The 21,716-nt window shown below is 42.0% G+C and overlaps 2 protein-coding genes across 2 annotated transcripts in view; both read left to right on the plus strand.

Moving 5' to 3' along the window:
• LOC310787227 (GTPase IMAP family member 7-like) overlaps positions 1 to 3,017 on the plus strand; it is a 35,044-nt gene extending 32,027 nt beyond the window's left edge. Inside the window, exon 4 of the mRNA XM_083648593.1 lies at positions 1,201 to 3,017. Within this exon, the coding sequence (XP_083504719.1) occupies positions 1,201 to 2,123 (923 nt within the window). The 3' untranslated portion in view covers positions 2,124 to 3,017. The remainder of the gene's footprint in view (positions 1 to 1,200) is intronic.
• On the plus strand, positions 2,970 to 8,379 carry LOC310788557 (GTPase IMAP family member 4-like; the record flags this gene model as incomplete). Its single annotated transcript, XM_083650090.1, has 3 exons — positions 2,970 to 2,976; positions 7,666 to 8,189; positions 8,374 to 8,379. 3 exons carry the CDS (start codon positions 2,970 to 2,972, stop codon positions 8,377 to 8,379), a joined length of 537 nt encoding a protein of 178 aa, XP_083506216.1.
• Positions 8,380 to 21,716: the final 13,337 nt, after the last annotated feature.

Here is a 21,716-nt window from a genome sequence, read left to right on the forward strand (position 1 = left end):
ATAAATATGGTGATATCTGGTGGTCTGAAACTACTCTCTCTAGCTACAGTAGGGTAACTGGCTCCTATTGTGTCTTATTATTGTAACGTTTGAATCAGCGTTTCATAACTATAATAGCCTAATGTTACTGTAGCCTGGATGACGTTAGCTAATGCTACCCAGCCTTCCAGCGTTTATCTTCCATAATGCATTAAATCATAATCACAATGCTATGAAGACATTAGCTGATCACCACAGAGCTGCACAGACAAGTTTATCAGATAATTTCGCCGTAAAATGTGTCCAGGTGATCAGCTCTGAAGCCCCGGCTTGTATGGTCCGCTAAAATACGATTTCGATATAGGTGTTATTTTGATCAACAGACCTAGCATCACATTATTCAGTTTAAGGATCCTTATGTGGAAACATTTTGAGAACCACTGTTTTGAAGTACTATTACTATAGCTGTTTTCATTCTCACATGACAATACAACAGAATAGAGTATCAAACAAAAACATTTTTATTCGGTTCCACCATGATTCCCACATTAACATTAACAGCTGTTTTCACTTGAATGTCCTCAACGTAGTTGCATAGCCATATAGCTAGCCATATAGCTAGTAGCTAGCTCGGGAGCTATGCTTTAGAGAGGCCAAATGCTAACGGCTAGGTAGTGCTAAGCCGCTGCAGCTGTTACACGTCATTGACAAAGACGCACTCTCTGATTGGCCGATCACGGCAGGACTGATGTTGGCAGTCACACCGTCACTCATTGGCTGCGGGTCTGCGTGGGTCTTTCAATCGCCCCAGAAATCGATTTGAATGGCCCGTTCGCTAGACGCTAGTGACTGGGAACTGAGAGAGCAGGTCACGTGGGGGCTGGGTTTACCTAGGCTAGGTCACGTCTACCAAACAAATATATCACTTTTAAACAGTTACATTTCTGTATAAATCATTACAATATGCTCCCGTGAGGTGGGGATGCTGCCGGCGATGGGGTGCAAAACTCAGCGTAACACTTGGCGGACGGCGCAAGGTGGACTGCTATCTTCCCTGCCTTAAGGCACGCGCAAACAGGTGCGCAAGCGCTATTAGGGGATAGCGCCTGTCAGAAGATAGGGCCCAGTCTTGTCAGTCGATGTGACTCATATATTTGGATATGGATGTCAACATTGTGACAACTCTTACAACAATAATGTCCTTGTAAAATTATCCAACAGAGGAACAACAATCAAACGAAGAAGCAGAACTGAGGATTGTGCTTGTTGGGAAGACTGGAGTTGGGAAGAGTGCAGCAGGAAACACCATCTTAGGAAAGAAAGCTTTCCCTTCTAAGATGTCCTCTTCCTCAGTGACAACAGGGTGCCAAAAGATAAAAGTAAAGTTGGAGGGGCAAACTCTGGCTGTTGTTGATACTCCTGGTGTGTTTGACACCAAACGATCAAATGAAGAGGTGCTTGCAGAAATCGCACACTGCATCTCATTTGCTTCTCCTGGTCCTCATGTGTTCCTGATTGTGCTCCAGGTGGGGAGATTCACAGAAGAAGAACAGAAATCAGTCAAAATGATTCAGAGAATCTTTGGTAAAAAGGCACAAAAGTACACTCTGGTCTTGTTCACCCGTGGAGATGAACTGAAGGAAGAAGGCCTTTCCATCGAAAAAGCAATTGATGACAATGAAGATCTTAAAAAAATTGTCGCCGAATGTTGTGGGGGATACCATGTTTTTGACAACAAGAGCGAAGATAATAAAACTCAAGTCACTGACCTACTGCAGAAGATTGACAAGATGGTTAAGAAAAATGGAGGAAGCAACTACACCAATGAAATGTTCCGAGGAGTGGAGAAAACCATAACAGAAGACAAGCAACGCCTTCTGACAGAAGATGCTGACTTGACAGAAGAAGATGCAAGAAAAGAAGCTGAGGAAGCATACAAAAAGAAATTGGTTAAATGTTTTATGGATGTACTTGGAGCTGCAGGTAAAGGTGCTACAATGGGAGGTACAATAGGAGCTACAATGGGAGCTGTTGGTGGTCCAGTGGGAGCTGCAGTGGTTGCTATAGTGGGGGCTGTGGTAGGGGGAACTGTTGGTGCAGCTACAGCTGCAGCAGGATCTAATGAGAAATGCAGCATTCAGTGAATTTTCAACAACAATAACAATAGCCTGTTGGTTACAACCTGTTCACATTGCCACTGAATTGGTTGATGGTATGGAGATTTTCCTTTATCTTTATTCAAGAGTGCAGTCTATAAATTTGAGAGCATGATTTATTGATTTCATGTTCAGATTTCAGAAGACTTTTGGTCAAAACCCGACCCTCGCACTCAAATAGTCCCTACTCACTTAGATTTGCTTGTGCTCAAACTGTATACTTGCACTCAAATATATTGTTGCTTGGACAGACTCCCTGTCTGCAGTCAAACTGTGAGCTTGTGGAACTTCTGCTCTTGGATTTATTCTCTGTGCTTTTTTACAAGAACAGAGTTTGAGCACAGGTGTATTTGAGTGCGAGGGCGGGGTTTGAGGGAAAGCCTTACTGAACACTAAATCAATACATCATGCTCTCAAATTAAGGAAAGGGAAAAACCTTCATAGATGGGTCGCTCTATTCTGCCTGAATGTGGGCCAGAGTCTCTGATTGCATTTACTGTATCTAGCTGCCAGCAGCTACAAAGTTTTGTATGGGCTAATCATATATTTTTTGCATAGAGTTGTCAACAAGTTAACATGTCTAGCTGGAAGGTGCTAATTAGCTTTATTAATAATAATAATAATAATAATAATAAATACTTCCAAGCTTATGCAATGATTGAAGCAGCTGTTCTCCAAGCCTTGTTTTTGTTACTTTTAGACGTCGTTCAGATAAAAGTTGTAGAGAACTGCCTGAAATCAACTTCTCCTCCTGTTGCACTTGTCAGCCAAAAATTGTTCATGAAACAAAATCACATCAGTAGGGCAACAAGGAAGGACGCAAATGTGATGACCATGAAAGGTTCAGCTGTGATGACAAACTTGTAAAGCATCTAAACAACTTCCCCTGGTCACTCAGCTCTGTAGGAAGTGAATGGTAATTTTGTGTTGATCATAGTGAGCACAGAGACAATTAGGCCAAAATTCTGTTTCATGTATTCTTTCTGTTTGTGCTCATTGTGTTAATAAAGACCAACATGCTGAGAGAGAATGTGTGCCAAGCCCATTTTTTTTTATTATTACGTATTTTACAATACAATTGTACACATTTACTTCCTTTTTGTCCCGCTACCCCCACCCCCCACCCCCACGCCGTTGTGCGGCGACCCCCAACAACAACACAACAAAAGAAAGGAAAGACGGGAAAAAAACGTGTGTTCTCAGAGCTGCTTACTTATGTTGTCTGTCACAAATTGTTGAAGCCTCTGCTTGTACAGGCTAACCAATTCAGCAAGTCGAAAAACAACAGGCTCATTACTGTTGTTTCTTGTCTTAGTTACTAGGGATGGCAATTTAAATACTTGAGTACTCTCCTTCTATTATGAACGAGTACTCGAGTACCCAAGTACTCGCGCCCATCCCTATTAGTTACATGTAAGCAGCACTGAGCACACAAGTGGGAGTGCTTCTTTTTCTGGAGACACCCCAGTTTTGTATTGGTCCTCAGCTGCTAACAGATGTGCCCTCTCTCTCTGTTGTACAGGGCTGCTAAGCAGGAGCAATGGTACTTCAACTCCTGTGCCACTACATGTCCACCACTGAATATAACGGGGTCATGCCTATGTTCCCCGGGTTCTATGTTCCGCAATATCTCAAGGTTGTGAGACTTCATTGAAAGACTGCATGAGGGAAAGCTCGAGTCTATAGGCTCAGATATATGCACACATTCAAGTCTGACAGTAAAAATAAATTATAAGTCGGTGACTGCGCGGCGGCACCACCAGCAACATGCTATCCATAATATTACATTTTTTGGTAACGCTTAATATTAAGGTTCTATTAATAAGCGTTAATTAATAGGTAATAAGGCTCTTATAAGGTGCTTATTAACACTTATGTTAATAATACTATATAAGTGTTAATAATCGCATTATAAACATATTTACTGGTAGCTTATAAGACATTTATAAGCACTTTATAACCACCTTTACTAGCTGGTTTTGTTACTTTATTAAGCCTAATAAATAGTTTGTTATGACCTTATTAGGAGTTAACTATGCACTTATTAACAGTTAACCATGCTTTTTGCAGTTACCTCATGAGCCCATGCTCACTTCCTGGATAAGCAATGAAAATTCCAGAAAGATCCAAGCGTCGGTTCCAGAGTTATTCAAGAAAAACCTCTTATTGGCTGTTTAGAAGGCTCTGGGAGGCTTAATTTGCATTTTTGTCCCATCATGCAATTCTGCCCCTCTTAGAGAGACAAAACCTTGAGTGAAACACACATCAATCAGAATAATTCCCTTGGCCGTTTGGCCATTCAGACATATGCCTCCATTGAGGCAGCATAATAAGTGCATAATAAAGGATTTATTAACCTTAATAAGGCACTGTTCTTGCTTTAGATCCAGGTACCTGCAAAAAGCATAATACGTGCATAATAAAGGATTTATTAACCTTAATAAGGCACTGTTCTCACTTTAGATCCAATACCTGCAAAAAACATAGTTAACTGTTAATAAGTGCATAGTAAACTGCTAATAAGGTAATAACAAACTATTTATTAAGCTTAATGAAGTAACAAAACCAGCTAATAAAGGTATAAAAGGTATAATAAAAGTGCTTATAAATGTCTTATAAGCTACCAATACATATGTTTATAATGCAATTATTAACACTTATATAGTATTATCAACATAATAATAGTGTTAATAAGCACCTTATAAGAGCCTTATTACCTATTAATTAACGCTTATTAATAGAACCTTAAAGGCCCAATCCGTCAAAACTCACTATTACTGACGCCGGTGGCCGTTAGTGTAACTGCAGGCAGCGTGTGAACGAGCTGACGCGCGGGCACCATACTCGCACGCGCACAAGCAGTTGCCTGCCTTGGCAACAGCAGAGCTGTTCGTTGCTTTGTAACGTTAACTCATAAAAGTCACTTGAAAACGGCAACCTGGACAATTTATCGGTCAGATCAGCCTCGAGATGCCCAGGAAGAATTCTGGATGAATTAGGGGACGTTATTGTGGCATGTTTGGTCGTGTTTTGGCTTGCGTTGGCTGCGGGCAAGTCGATACTCATGTTAGCACAAGCCAGGAACTAGCCTGCTCCCCCTGTATGTACGGTACCCTGTAATGCCTGGAGTTGACCAAACTGAACAATCAAACAATGTTTCATAAGCATAACAGTAACGTTAGGCATATTTACGACTGTTAAATTCATTATCCAGACAAGACGGTAACGTTATTAGTGGGGCTGGTGGTAATTTCTATAAATGTAAATTAATATTAGTTAGCCCGCGATTAGCATCAAGCTAACGTTACTAGTATGTGCAGTTCCACTGCAGCCAACTGCAGTCAGAGCCTGCTGGCTGCGGGAAGTGGATACTCATGTTAGCACAAGCCAGGAAATAGCCTGCTCCCCCTGTATGTACAGTCAAACAATGTACCGTAAACATAACAGACAGTAGGCTAACGTTAGGCATATTTCCGACTGTTAGATTCATTATCAACACAAGACAGTAACGTTATTAGTGGGGCTGGTGGTAATTTCTATAAATATAGCTAAATCTATTAGTTAGCCGCGTATAGCATCAATGGTTCTAATAGGCAGACTCACAACCGCAGCTAACTACAGTCAAACAATAATGTGCCATGACCATAAGCATAACGGTAGTAACGTTAGGGTTGCATTACTTCACACAAGACGGTAATGTTAGCAGAGTTTCTGACCAGGTGGTCAGATACTTGTACTACGGAGTGACAGTAAAAATCTTGAATCTTGAAAATCCATTAGCAAGCAGCTAACGTTATCTGGTGAAAACCACAGTAGCTACAGGCAGCAAGTTTCCTTCATGAACCGAAAACACAGTCCTGACTCTAGTTTCCCCCCGATGTCGGTCACATTGCTGCTGTCTCGCCAGACGGGCTTCATTAGATAAATATTTATTTATTTAGTCTGGACTTTTTCTGGAGTCTGTGTTGTTGTTTCCTTTAGCTAGCAGCTAGTGACGACCGTAACGTTAAAAGCTACTTCAGCCATTTCCTGTTGGCATCTAGGACAAGAGACAAGCTCGACGTGAACGCGTGAGACGTCACATCCTCTATCTGTGGCGGGAGATGCTATCCACTTCGAAACTGCGGTTTTTCAATGTATCTTCTGAACGGCTGGTCTGAGAGAAACGCCCCTGGTCGCCATTTTTAAGTTACGTCAAGGCGCATTCACTCAGTGCCAATAATAAACACTTTGTGCACATTTATTTCTCCCCAAAACCAACGGAATGGGCCTTTAATATAAAGCGTTACCCTTTTTTTTCATTTTTCATTTGGGACACTAAATTATACTAGAACTACAGTGAGTACTACAGTTAATACACTACAACTACAGTGACTACACTACTTACCTGACACTGGACTGAACCCCATGGTGAGTCTCATAGCAATGATGTCACCAGTGTGCCCTGGTTGTGCTTTGACATCACTCTCTTATAAAAAACAATGTCAACTAATTGACATTGATTATATTTTAATGTGGATCAAAAGATAACTTAGACCTTGGACTACTCTATGTCCAATTGAAATTTCATCTCTGATCGAATTATGGCAGAAAACTGTGAATTTGAGTCAAAAATGGCCGCCATCTTGAAAACTAGAATTTTGAAATTGAATTTTGATTGGCACCATTGAATTTGTCATGTGAAAATACATACATTTGGGTAACTAGATCATTAAAATATGTCCAGGCATTCAAGTTATACATAGAAAAACCTTTTTTTACATTTGATGCGACGGCCCGCTTGAGAAATGGCCACCATCTTGGATTTTCAGGTGGCTGACGGGCTTTTCTGAAAAAGTAGGTCCTAGGCATTATTCATGCCAAATTTGCTGCTTGTATCACAAAGTGAAAGATTCTTCTGAAATATTGACTTAATCTGCTGGACTAGTATTCACTGTCGACAGCTGTCCAAAGCCCAACGGCTGTCCAAAGCTGTCCAAAGGCCAAGCCCCCAACATGCTGTCCAAAGCCCCAACAGCTGTCCAAAGCCCAAAGCCCCTAATAGTCTCTGCCACCCCTTTTATCCACCGCTGTCCAAAGCCCAACAGCTGTCCAAAGCCCAAGCCCCATATTCACTGCTGTCTCTACTTATGAATTACAGTTGAATAGACTCACTCCACTTTACAGGTCCGGTACCATGTAACTACATATGAACTACAGTTGAACAGACTCACTCCATTTTACAGGTCTGTTACAATGTAACTACATATGAACTTCATTTATATATTGGTAATTACTGTGTAATTACATTTGGTGTTCATGTGTAATTACAAATAGTTCATATGTAACTAGGGTACCTGTAAAATAAAGGGTTACCAAAGTAACTAGTAATATGTAGTATATTACATTTTGAAAGTAACTTGCCCAACACTGGTTATTGTTTCTTTATCAAATTTTTACAATAATACTTTGGAAATATTTACTTCTTTCATTCAATTGCACATTTTATTTTCTATTGCAAACTCACTTCCATAACCTGTCTTGTTTTCAGAGTGTGGCCTCAGCACTGAGCTGAGGCTGGTGCTGGTAGGTCAGGAGAGAGTGGGGAAGAGTGCAGCAGGAAACACCATCCTGGGCACAAAGGAGTTTGTGTCTAGCTTAAGTTTCAGTCCAGTGACGCTGAGAAGTGAGAAGAGAGAGGGTGATGTGTTGGAGCACAGAGTGACCGTGGTGGACACCCCTGGGCTCTGCTGCAGCCAGCTGTCTGAGGAGGAGGTGAAGAAGCAGCTGGAAGAAGCCGTGCAGCTGAGTGCTCCAGGGCCCCATGCCTTCCTCCTCACCCACCAGCTGGGACGCTTCACCCAACAGGAGGAGGAAGGGTTGAAGATATTGGAGAAGATGCTGAGTCCTGCAGTCAGAGATTACACCATGGTGCTCTTCACATATGGAGATGGACTGGGAGACACCGACATAAAGCAGTTCATCAGGGAGGACGAGAACCTACAGAAGCTGATTCAGAAATGTGGCAGGGGTTATCATGTGTTCAACAACAAAGAGGCAGGAAACACTGATCAGGTTAAAGAGCTCCTAAAGAAAATAGGTTCCAGTGGAGAGAGAGGGCACCCATATTATGTAAGAAGTTCTCTCCAGTCAAATGAGCCTGCAGTGATTCCCATGGGGAATCAATTGTTTCAAAATATGAAGACACGTCTGGAAAGGGTTTTGTCCCACAAGAGACGTCTGCTCTTGTTGGCAGTAGTTTTAGCGTTATTGGGCAGCTGGATTATATACCATAGATATAGTACATGTACATGCCCATCAACACAACACAACACAACAATGCCGACAACCCCATCAACACAACACAACACAACAATGTTGACAACCCCATCAACACAACACAACACAACAATGCCGACAACCCCATCAACACAACACAACACAACAATGCCGACAACCCCATCAACACAACACAACACAACAATGCCGACAACCCCATCAACACAACACAACACAACAATGCCGACAACCCCATCAACACAACACAACACAACAATGCTGACAACCCCATCAACACAACACAACACAATAATGCTGACAACCCCATCAACACAACACAACACAACAATGCCGACAACCCCATCAACACAACACAACACAACAATGCTGACAACCCCATCAACACAACACAACACAACAATGCCGACAACCCCATCAACACAACACAACACAACAATGCCGACAACCCCATCAACACAACACAACACAACAATGCCGACAACCCCATCAACACAACACAACACAACAATGCTGACAAACCAACAACAGGGGCAAAATAAGGGGGGGGGGGGGGGGGCTAAAGGGGAGTGATTCCAAGGGTGTCGGTGGACCGGCTTGAGCTAACCTCTCCCACCCCCCACACCTAAACCTAACCTCTCCCACCCCACCCCCCCACGCCTAAACCTAACCTCTCCCACCCCCCCACGCCTAAACCTAACCTCTCCCACCCCCGCACCCCTAAACCTAACCTCCCCCACACCCTACTACCCAGACCCTAACCCTAAACCTAAACTCTCCCACCCCCCACGCCTAAACCTAACCTCTCATGCCTAAACCTAACCTCCCCCAGACCCTGACCCTAAACCTGACCTCTCCCACCCATACTTTACAATATTACTGTCTCTGGAGTAACTCGTTACTTATTACACTACTTTTGCATTACTTTTACCAAAACAACAGCAGCAGCAGAATGACATCGCCACCCCGGAACCATCCCGAAAAATAATTTCAACTGCCTTGAAGTCAGTGTAAACAATCCAAAATTCTAAATGTTATCCTTTTCCTTTGTTATTGTCATCTGTAGTGGTTATTTGCATAAAAACACACAGTTTGATTATGAAATGATTGTATTTTTTTTAATGTGCTTTGATTTAATCAAAAGTAACTCAATTTGTAACTTGAGTTACTTGACAGAGTACCTGGTATAATATTACTGAAATCCTATAAGTAATAAGTTATATTACTGAGTTACTGCAAAAAGTAATATATTACATGTAATATGTTACTTTTGTAATGAGTTACCCCCAACACTGGTCAGCACTGCGATTGGTCGGCATAGCGGGTGGACCCCATTCCAAGGGCCTGAGCCTTGACGGACAGGTGGCCTAAAACAAATTAAGACTCAGGAATTTTTTGCAGTATTAAATTATTAACCTATACTTTTTTTTCTTTCATATTTTTTCCCATATTTTTTTATCCCCCATTAGTGCTAATTTTAATTTATTTATCCTGGTTGCTGCTCCACCCTCTGCCGATCTGGGGAGAGCCGAAACTGGCTCTATGCTTCCTCCGAGACATGGGCAGTAGCCAGCCGCTTCTTTTCACCTGACACGGGAAGCTTCACCGGTAGGGCATAGCACGTGGGAGGATCACGCTATTCCAACGAGTTCCCCTCCCTCCGAACAGGTGCTCCTAATGACCAGAGGAGGCACCACTTCAGCGACCAGGATATGGCATGTTTTGGTGTGGGGTTCCTATATGAGGAAACCCCCGGGGGGCACGGGGAGAACATGCAAACTCCACACAGAAAGGCCCTTGCTCAGTTCTGGTCCTTCTTGACCTGAGCTCCGCTTTTGACACAATTGACCACTCTGTCCTCTTACGCCGTCTGGAGGACCTTGTAGGTATATCGGGTACTGCCCTGAAGTGGTTTTAACTCTTATCTAACCGGCAGAAACTTCTCTGTCACTCTAGGTGATTCCATCTCTTCCTCTGCACCCTAATGACACCAAATCTGAGGTTCTTCTCTTTGCCGCCCCCCCCCCCCCCCCATGTTCGTGCCAAGTTTGATTTTAACCTCCTTGGTCCACTCGCTCCTAACCTGAAATCTTCGGCCAGAAATCTTGATGTTTTATTCGACTCAGATTTTAAACTTGACCTCCATATCATATAAGTAAAGTCGTCCAATCCTGTTTTTATCAGTTACGTAACATATCTAAAATCAAATCATTTATGTCAACCGCCGATTTGGAAAAGGTTGTTCATGCTTTCATCTCATCCCGTCTTGATTATTGCAACCAGGCGCGGCTCCAGTATTGGGCCTGGCGGGCCTAGGCCCACCCACTTTTTCCCCAGGCCCAATCAGATTTTTTTTTTTTTTTTTATATATATATATGTTTTTTTAATTAATTAATTTTTAAAACGAACATTTGAATACAAAATAAACACACAAAAACGTTTCCTGACTCTTTCTAACAATAAAAGAAAAATAAAACTGTTATATTAGACTTCAAGTACTGACGGGAGTAAATCGGACTCTCAGAACTACCCCCAGAGCTATTCAGATAAAAGAGTTGTTGTTGTAATGTACAGTGTAGCTAAAAAAGGTCAAAAAAAGCCCTCAAATCATTAATTTAAATGAGATATTCTTCTAAATATCGCTAAAAATGTAAAAAAAAAGACCTCAAAATTTTTTTTGGCGGCACCCTTTCGGGTGCCGCCAAATCGGGTGCCGCCCATCCAAGATGGGCCCAGCCTACATTTGTTGAGCCCACCCAAAACTGAAATCCTGGAGCCGCCCCTGATTGCAACTCACTTTACACTTGTCTTTCCCATAAATCTCTCCATAGACTCCAACTCATTCAAAATGCTGCAGCTCGACTTTTAACCGGTTCCAAAAAGTCTGACCATATCACTCCAATTTTAGCTTCCTCACATTGGCTCCCCGTCTCTTTTAGGATTGATTTTAAATTGCTTTTAATTACTTTTAAAGCTTGATCTGGTTTAGCGCCTCCCTATATCTCAGAGCTTCTCACGCCCTACAACCTAAGGCGTTCCCTGAGATCGTCTAATAAGACCCTTTTATCTGTCCCTAAGACACGGCAAAAAACTAAAGGTGACTGTGCCTTCTCTGTTAGAGCCCCCAGACTCTGGAATGCCCTGCCTGAGCATATCAAGTGTGTAACTTCGGTGCCACTTTTTAAATCGCTGCTCAAAACTCACCTGTTTAAGGCTGTTTAAGGCTTTTAATCCTTGATTCTGGTGATTTTTATTTCTTTACTTACTTCTTCTCCTGTGTTTGATTTGTGTTGATTTTTATCTCTCTCTTCTTTTATTATCAGTTTGTACATTGATACCTGTTATTGCCCTTGATATATTGTTCATGCTGTTGATTGACCCCTTCTGTTGTTTTTATGCTATACAGCACTTTGTAAACTCTGTTTTGAAAAGTGCTATATAAATAAAGTTATTATTATTATCATTATTTTTGACAACCCCACCCGGGCGGTGGGCACTCGAGGACATGCGGACGGACACGCACTCCTTCAGCGCTCACAGCGTCCCCTTAACCTATCATCATTAATAGAATATCTTAAAGGGATACACCACTTTTTTGGAAGTTTAGCTCATTTGCCAGATCCCCCCCACATAACCAAGATACACCATGCCTTACCGGCACTGTCCACTCAGTTTACAGTGAGCTACAGTCGTGAAGTTAGTAATTATCACCATAGAATGGAGGCTAATGGTACAGCTGTTAAAAATCTGCCAAAACACACATCTCACTGCGGCAAAATACATGTTGTGCTTCGGGTACTCACCACATGATGAAATATTAATCCAAAATGCACATAATTGGTCTTTTTGGAAGGAAAAGAGGTAGCCGGCACTACTTTCCAAACATGGCCGCCGACCTCTTTTCCTTCCAAAAAGACAGATTATGTGCATTTTGGATTAACATTTCATCGTGTGGTGAGTAGTACCCGAAGCACACCATGTATTTTGGCTGCCTTATTGTTGTTGTGTCTCTTGCTGTTTTTGCACTCATATGCCCTGTTATATTTGTACTATGTTGTAAACGGAGTCCACAGCACAAGAATTTCACACGTGATACTTGTACCATGGAGTGACAATAAAAATCTTGAATCTTGAATCTTGAGATGTGTGTTTTGGCAGATTTTTAACAGCTGTACCATTAGCCTCCATTCTATGGCGATAATTACTAACTTCACGACTGTAGCTCACTGTGAACTGAGCGGACAGTGCCGGTAAGGCATGGTGTATCTTGGTTATGTTGGGGGGATGTGGCAAATGAGCTAAACTTCCAAAAAAGTGGTGTATCCCTTTAATCACAATGTACTAATAAAACTAATGGTTTATTTTTCTTTTCGTGTATTTTGGCCAAAAAAGAAAAACCCCTCCCCCTTTGATTTTCATAAAATGGTTCAGTCCTCTGCCTCAGCAGCCAGCAGCAGCATCATGTCTAAATAAAAACAAATTAAATGGTCAAAGTTGTCATTGATATTTAAGGTATTTTAGATGTTAGATGTTCCCCGCCGCCCATCCACATAATGAAAGCCTGAGAATGAAAAATAATGAGTAATTTAATTAATAGTAATTCAATTAGTTACAAAGCTGTTTGCAATCTCTTTGGATCTGACATGACATCTCCGTTCTCCATCTGCTCTCCAGAACTTTCCTGTGCTCCACAAGAGTAATAAACATTCTGGTTATGGATATGAATGAATTTGATTGCGATATTAAAGATAATTTATGTTAAATAGAACATGATGCTGTGACATTGTCCAAATGTCCAAGAAGCCTTTTATTTTATTTTTTCCCCTGTGATGGTAAGCACTATAGTCCTATATAATGATTTATCCATGAACTTACAGGGTCCGAGATTTTAGTGACACTCTTATCTTGTCTTAACCAGAGAACTGTCCTAGTGAATGTTATTCAACTGTTGTATATCCTACTGGAAATTAAGCTGTTAGTCCATAGTGAAATAGGCTGTTACTTCACAGACAATTCTCAGTGTTTACATTTCCCTCCTCTTCTAACCTAACAGTCTATAATAACAGACACCTGTTGGACTCTACATGTGTCTCAATATTCTTTCTATGTCATTAGTTTACTGATAGTATTTCTTGGGTATTCAGAGCAAAGAGGGAGAGAGAGATCATGATGATTCAGCAGGGCAAGGAGAGCTGGTATAGGTGATATGGAGTTGACTGAGAAAATGCAAATAATGACATTACCATAGTTTAATCTGAATATTAATTTAAAATGAGATATTCCTCTATAAATTGTGGCCAAAATGTTGGCCCACAAGCAGAACCAGCTGAGCGAGGCGGCGTTGGTGGACAGCTGGAGCTCCTGCACGGCTGCAGTGTGGTGTGCTCCAGCCCTAACCTTCTAACCACCCTACCGGTCAGCATTGCAGGTTGTCGGCAGAGTGAGCGGACCCCATTCATCCAAGAATGCTACCAGAAACATGACGGGATTAAACTAAATCATTACTGATTAAAATCCACTATTCTTTTGTGTCAATGAATGAAATGATTATCACACGCTTTACTTAATATGAGTTCAATTTTGGGTTAGTGAAGTGTATCATTTTGTATTGAAAATGTCTGAATTAAAATTGATAATATAATAAAATAAGGCATACAAATCAAAAGCATGTCGTTTTTACACCTACACAACAGTTGATTAGAAACAGAATAGTGACAATATAATGTATCTCTTTCTAAAAGAGATGATTGCTTCAGGCAATACTGACTTAAAGTGAAATTCCAATGTTCATCCACTGTTCTAGCCACGACCTTTTGACCATCAGTGACTAGTCGCCATCACACAGACATATCCATGAGGCTGCCCGCTGTTTATCCACTCAAGACAAGCGTGTCATTAGTGAAAGACACACCTTTAGTGAGTAAGTGAGTTCGTTTTTTTTTTTTTTTTTGTCAAAACAATTGACCAGTTATTTAAAAAAAAGTTGGTGATTAATTTTCTGTCAATCGACTAATGGAGCAGCTCGCATATACTGCTACAACTACGACTAATGCTACTATTAATACTTGATAAATCTGTGTGTCTGTACAAATGAATCAGTTCTCTCAGCTGTCTTTGAGTGTTCAAATTAGACAAACAGAGCCAACTGGTACAACCTGCACACAGAATCAATATATACACACACACACACACACACACACACACACACACACACACACACACACACACACACACACACAAATACCGAGGTCATTTTAGCTCGGTGTGGGGGGCCCAGGTGGGGCTGTCCCCCCCCGGATAGAAAATGTTGTCCATTTTAAAATAAAATGCTTCAATCTGGTGCACTTTGAGAGCAAAATTAAGACGCTAGATCTATAAAGAACTACAGACATCATGTTAGATTAATATCCTCTTTACTGTGCTGTTGCTTTAAAATGATACAAAAAATAAATGTCTCCCCATATAATATAATTTATATTCTGCATACAGGTCACATGGCAGAATACTGCTAAATTAAATAGAATGGCCCATTTACACAAACATCACTTACAGGGGAGTTACTTACCCATTCACTTCAATAGAACTGTCCCCAAAGTCTAGCCCCAATCTAGCCTCAATGCAAAATCTGAATGTTGTGAGTTATCTTTCTTCCTTCTATAGCACACAGAGAGGAAGCAAATTGTTGCATCAACTGTCACATTAAAACATCAATGACAGAAGAATAGATCTGGGGGCCGGGGCTATTTTTCTATAAAAAATAATATATATATATATATATATATATATTTTAATACCGAGGTCATGACCTAGCCCAATGGTAGCTACGGGCCTGCTTGAAAAGACATAATTTACACCCTGAATTTAGCTGAAATCTTCACTGTAGCCGTGAGCTGAAAGTGAAAACAACTTTCAGCTCATGGCTACAGTGAAGATTTCAGTCAACTTGGCATGTCGGGGCCTCTGGAGACAGACTACACCAGATGAGCATGTTTTTTTGTTTGTTTGTTTTTTGAATATTTGAAACTATGTCATCCCTTATACTTCAGTTGTTTAGGAGAATGCTGTAACTGTTTCCCTGGGAAATTCGATTGTGGATTATTAAAAACTACACCTGACCTCATATTGAGGGGATTTTCATTTTTGGCTAAACTGCTCCTTCAAATGAAAGGACATACACACACACAGGTAGTTTGACACCATAGAAAAGAAACACAGCAGGCAACTTGTGTCAGGAATAAAAAACGTTGTTTATCTTTTTAATTGACAGGGAGCATCCTCTAAGACAACGGTTGATCATCACACAATAATCAGCAACGATACAATGTCGACAGTCCTACTGTGTGTCGAGCCTTTCAACACCTGCCCCGACTTTTATTGCAGACAAAGTTGGCTCTCCTCGGACAGACAGAACACACCTCCTCCCCTCATTTATAAGGCTTGGGTTGGAGGAGGGGGGATGCCTGGGCCAATCACCAAAGGGTTAAACAATACAAGGCTTGTTGAGTTCCCAACACATTTTTTTTTAAAGTTCCGGGTGGTGTTGATGTACTTCAAAAACAAAAACAAAACAAACCCCCAAAAACGCAACATCACTTTATCGTTAACTGTCCACGATCCCGTCCTCCACAACGCATGAGGGCCCAGGCTACTCCGAGATACATGTACATCAGTTCATTGAGTTTCACCTTCGCCGGAGAGTTCTACCATGTTTAGAGTATCGGGAGGAAAAGTCAGCGCCAAAAAAACCCCATCTGACCTCAACTTTAAATAACGTCAGTTCTGAGCAAAATTGAGGCAACAATTCCCCCCCCATCTCGCTATAAAACTGTATGAAGAGGAGCACCGCCCTCCCACAGTAACACCCACCTGCTATTGCATTGGACAATAAAGAATCAGGTCACTGAGTCAGTATTGTATCAGATACCAATCAATCTCAGCCCAGTGCAATTAGGTAGTCAATCTACAAATGAAAACATCTGAAAATGCAAATATCAAAAATTTCCAAAACACCCAGATGATTCTCTTCCAAAAGATTTCTGTTTTTGTATTTTTCTTCTTTTTTTTTTTTAATCATCAGAACATGCAATAGTCAAAATTGTTTCCTCTGGAAAACAAACAGGAGGATTTAAATACGGTGATGCAAAGATCTGTGAATGGTAAGAACGACTATGCTTTCACTCCACCAAATTGCATCGATAAATATGGCGATAATGTTGTAGGATCAGCCTCAGGGTCGCCTGCACAAAGTCAAAGAAGAATGAGACAGGAGCGATATTCGGACTCTAAGGGCTAATGTACACCGCCTCCGGAACAGATGCAGTACGGCTCCGGTACGGCTGGGAACAGACCCACACTCATGTAATCTGTCAGACGTATGCGGGATCTGACAAAAAATAGAACAGGTGCGTAATTTTTTCGTACCGCATGTACAGTATCGCCCATCAATTAACATGGGCGAGAGTCGATCGGGAAGTTCAGCTGGAGTTCGGTTGTACATGGAATGGAAAACACTGTTGACCGCAGCAGTGATATCTTTACATACTGCATTTTTCCGACTTCTTTAATGCCACTTTTAAGGCTGCCAAATAAAACTGTTATTGGTTCAATCGCAACACGATATTTTCTATTTCGAGATCAGAAAAGTTTCTCTTTTGGACGTATTCCGCCTCACCGTGTCGTGAAATCCGGGGGCGAGGCCTCTGAACCTGACAATATTTAGGGGGCCTGATATTTAAATTACGGTTGTTTCCAACCACCGTCCGCATTTATCCACGCCTGCTCATTCTTACTTTGTGATTGGCGAGATACGACACACAGGTGGACCCTGGCGTAAGAGGATTTCTGCGCTGGTTTCTGCGCTCGTTCGATACATGAGGTAAGGGGCCATTGTGTGCAGGAAGAGGACACGAAGCAGAACATAGTGGTTGTCAAACAACAAGTATGTTCAAGCACATATAGAAATAAAATAAAAAAAACAAAGAGGGATGGCCAACTGTGCCGCGTTCAGGAGGGAGCAAAACGCTGAAAACACTTCCGAATGCACCATCAGATATACGCTCACGTGTGAACTCTGCAAGGCTGGAAGAAGAGCATTTTGGATTCATCGACATCATCGCTTTCTTTCATTTCCCAGAGCGAGTCGCCCGGCACTTTCCACCTGACCACTTCCATCTGAACACTCAATGAAAAGCATTCGCACGGCCCAACGTGCCTCGAACGGTACACTCAAACCAGAAGCACCATGAGCGCACTGCCAGCCCTCAGCAGTCATCACCAGGGAGGGGCGGGGCATTCAAGCAACGCTGCAGACATCAAGTTCATTTGTGGCCATTATCAAATTTAAAGTAGAGCTATTCGGACAATTAGGATTAAATAAACAAACTTCCTGTTCCTGTTCCTTGTTCCTGCTAAATGTGGCCTACCGAGTTTGTATTTCTATTCATAAAAGAAAACGATCCATACCTGGGGATGCGCGTGATCAAAACTGAACAGGAAACAGATTTCGCCATCTTGTGAGTCTAGCTAGATTACAATGGAGTAGCTAGTCAGTTTGGTAGTCACTAGCTCGCGGGGAGAAAAAAAACCTTTTCACAGGAACCAAGAAGGAAAAGTATTTCACCGTTGAAATCAGCGTGCCTTCTACATGCTAGCAGTGACTCTGTGGCGTTTTGAGAAATTGTTAGTTGCTGCGGGGGGAAGCCAGAACTACGTGCAGCCGGGGATTCGCTGCTACGAACTCCACAGTTGAACTTCAGCACATAGACGCGCATCTTGTCTCCATCTCCTGGTGAAAAAGAGTGACTGCGGCCGCTTGTATAGCTCATGAGGTTTCTGGTGTGAGTGTACAGTCGCCTCAGGATGTGGGCCGATCGGGAGGCGCCGCTATCAGACCAAAAAGTCAAAGGTCAAAATCAGGCGTTTCTTCCCAACATACAATAGTGGAAAGAGTCAATCTCGTCAAAGCTCCAGAAAGGGTAGAAAAGGAGAAACAGGCAACGTCTCTCTAGTAATAAATAACATGATATAGATATTTTTCTTGTATATTTGTATCTCCTCTACTTGACATGCATACTGCTCGTGAAAGGAAAAGGCTGATGTGTGTAGGGGATTCTTCTTTATGTATCTGCCAAACAGGCCTCCCTCTCCTTTACACTTTTTTCCAAATCATCTGTGTAACCCGGTTATCCATCGGCTACCGTGCTCTGGTTTCCCGTCAGAACAGCGAACAGTTAGTTAACAGTTAGCGGTTAGCAAAATAAAGATGCCAGCCAGCTGCCTTTTGAAAGTGGGCCAGTACCAAATAGCCGACAAGCTGCTCGTGCATCTGTGCTGAAAAACCAGACTGTGCACAAAATAGAAAGGAGATGCGGACAGCAACTGTGCCAGAGTGGGTATGGCTAAGTCAAATAAAAAAATACATTTAGAGGTTACATGATTACAAAGTTTGATTCTATGTGAATGAGGTTTGATTCTATGTGAATATGAGAGGTTTGATTCTATGTGAATATGAGGTTTGATTCTATGTGAATATGAGAGGTTTGATTCTATGTGAATATGAGGTTTGATTCTATGTGAATATGAGGTTTGATTCTATGTGAATATGAGGTTTGATTCTATGTGAATATGAGAGGTTTGATTCTATGTGAATATGAGGTTTGATTCTATGTGAATATGAGAGGTTTGATTCTATGTGAATATGAGGTTTGATTCTATGTGAATATGAGAGGTTTGATTCTATGTGAATATGAGGTTTGATTCTATGTGAATATGAGGTTTGATTCTATGTGAATATGAGGTTTGATTCTATGTGAATATGAGGTTTGATTCTATGTGAATATGAGAGGTTTGATTCTATGTGAATATGAGGTTTGATTCTATGTGAATATGAGAGGTTTGATTCTATGTGAATATGAGGTTTGATTCTATGTGAATATGAGAGGTTTGATTCTATGTGAATATGAGGTTTGATTCTATGTGAATATGAGAGGTTTGATTCTATGTGAATATGAGGTTTGATTCTATGTGAATATCAGAGGTTTGATTCTATGTGAATATCAGAGGTTTGATTCTATGTGAATATCAGAGGTTTGATTCTATGTGAATATCAGAGGTTTGATTCTATGTGAATATCAGAGGTTTGATTCTATGTGAATATCAGAGGTTTGATTCTATGTGAATATGAGAGGTTTGATTCTATGTGAATATGAGGTTTGATTCTATGTGAATATGAGAGGTTTGATTCTATGTGAATATGAGGTTTGATTCTATGTGAATATGAGAGGTTTGATTCTATGTGAATATGAGAGGTTTGATTCTATGTGAATATGAGAGGTTTCATGAGTTGTGTGTTGTATGAAGGGTGAACAGAGTGAGAGGAGTAGAGAATGGCGTATCCCGTACTCAGCAGAAATGCACGTCGCTGTCCTGCTTACAGTAACACCGCCCACTGGGCGGGGCCAAAGCCATTAAAAAATGGACAGTACCTAAACACTGCTACCAGCCAGCCCACCCCCCATTCTACATACTACAGTCGCATGAACACTATGGATAGAAATACTGTGAATCATCGTATAAAAATGGGTTTATATCATATATAGTAGTTCTACAGTATGTACGAACACAAGAGTGTGGTTGTTATGTTATGTAGTGTGGATGTGACTATAATGTCCACATATCGTATAGGTATTATTGCACTCTGGCTACACATATTTAGTTAGTTAGTTTGGTTTGTCTTTAGATGTACAGAAACTCTAAGTGGTCTCAGCGCTGATGCAGCTTGAAAAAACAGCTCTAAAAGGGAGGCTCAGTGATGCCACAAATGTTAAATGTTAAATGTTAAAATGCCAGTTTCCTACTTTGTAATATATTGATATCACAAGAACAAAAATCACAATGGAGCCGAAAAATCAATTTCTCAAGCTTTTGTAATCATTGCTAGTGATTTGAACTTGAGGAGATGGTTGGCCAAAGGTCAAAGGTACATCCTCCGAGGTGCGAGAGAGGTGTGTGTGTGTGTGTGTGTGTGTGTGTGTGTGTGGGGGGGGGGGGGGGGGGGCACTTTAAAGTGAACTTAGCTTGCGTCACTGAGCCCGCGTTTTAAGACTGTCACTGAGACACTGGAGACAAAGCTACGGAAAACACATTGCACTCGTCTTACTCTTCCTTTTCTTCCTCATCGTAGAAAAATAAAATGCCACTCCTCCTCCTCCTCCCCGGCCGGCCCCTTAAGAGGAGGGCCGGCCCCCTTCTGTGCGCGGCACGCTTTCGCGTTTTGGAAAGAAACGTACATTCACAAGAGGACAACAACAGAGGGGGGGGGGGGGAAACAAGCAATTTGAAATTCAAATTCCGTTGTGTGCAAAAAACATTATAGATCTCTATAAAAATATGTGCATATGGATAGAGCTATTTTAATCTCACCAAATACAATATTTCCTTTATTTACACTGCGTGGAGATACAGAACAGCTCCGCCCTGCTCCCCTTCTCTGTCTGTGCAGGCATAAGAACAACATGGCCAGCGTCCATGACAACGGAGATCTGACTGTAACTCACACGCAGGAAAACACACACACACACGCACACGCACACGCACACGCACGCACGCACGCACACGCACACGCACACACACACACACACACACACGCACACACATCTGCTCTGATCAATGTGATCGCGGAGCAGAGGAAGGGCAAGCAGAGCTCCTGTAGAAAACCTGAAGTTGCATATCCCACAATTCCCTCCCCCAACGCACGCATTTATACAGACCGCTTTCTGTCGGGGTCAAAAGGTCGTCAGCCAGACGCTGCTTCCTGATTGGCTCGCGTGGTTGGGGGCAGAGTGTCAAAAAATACTTTGGCTACGGAGTTAGGTGGCTTTAGTCCCGGTGCGTTGTTGGCGTTAAGTCCCGAACACACCATGTACAGTGGGTACAGTTTCACTGGTACAGCTGGACTGTTGTCCTCTACCTGGGTTTAGGAATCCACTTCTCGAGGAGCGGACTGCACCAGCGTCTCTCTGCAATGAAGAAGTCTCTCTTCATTAAAAACAACCTCTCACAGTATCCCTCTTTTCTTTCTCTCGTTTTCCTCCCATCCTACCAGTCTCTGTCGAGGTCATGCAGGCCACGCCCCCTTTAGACCAGGCTCAGGCCACACCCCCTTTAGACCAGGCTCAGGCCACGCCCCCTTTAGACCAGGCTCAGGCCACGCCCCCTTTAGACCAGGCTCAGGCCACGCCCCCTTTAGACCAGGCTCAGGGTGTTTTTGACCCAATTATTTCACTTCCTCAAGGCAACGCTCAAAGG

The sequence above is a fragment of the Poromitra crassiceps genome (genome assembly GCF_964638095.1).
Source record: "Poromitra crassiceps genome assembly, chromosome: 13".
In the NCBI taxonomy this organism is placed as follows: Eukaryota; Metazoa; Chordata; class Actinopteri; order Beryciformes; family Melamphaidae; genus Poromitra; species Poromitra crassiceps.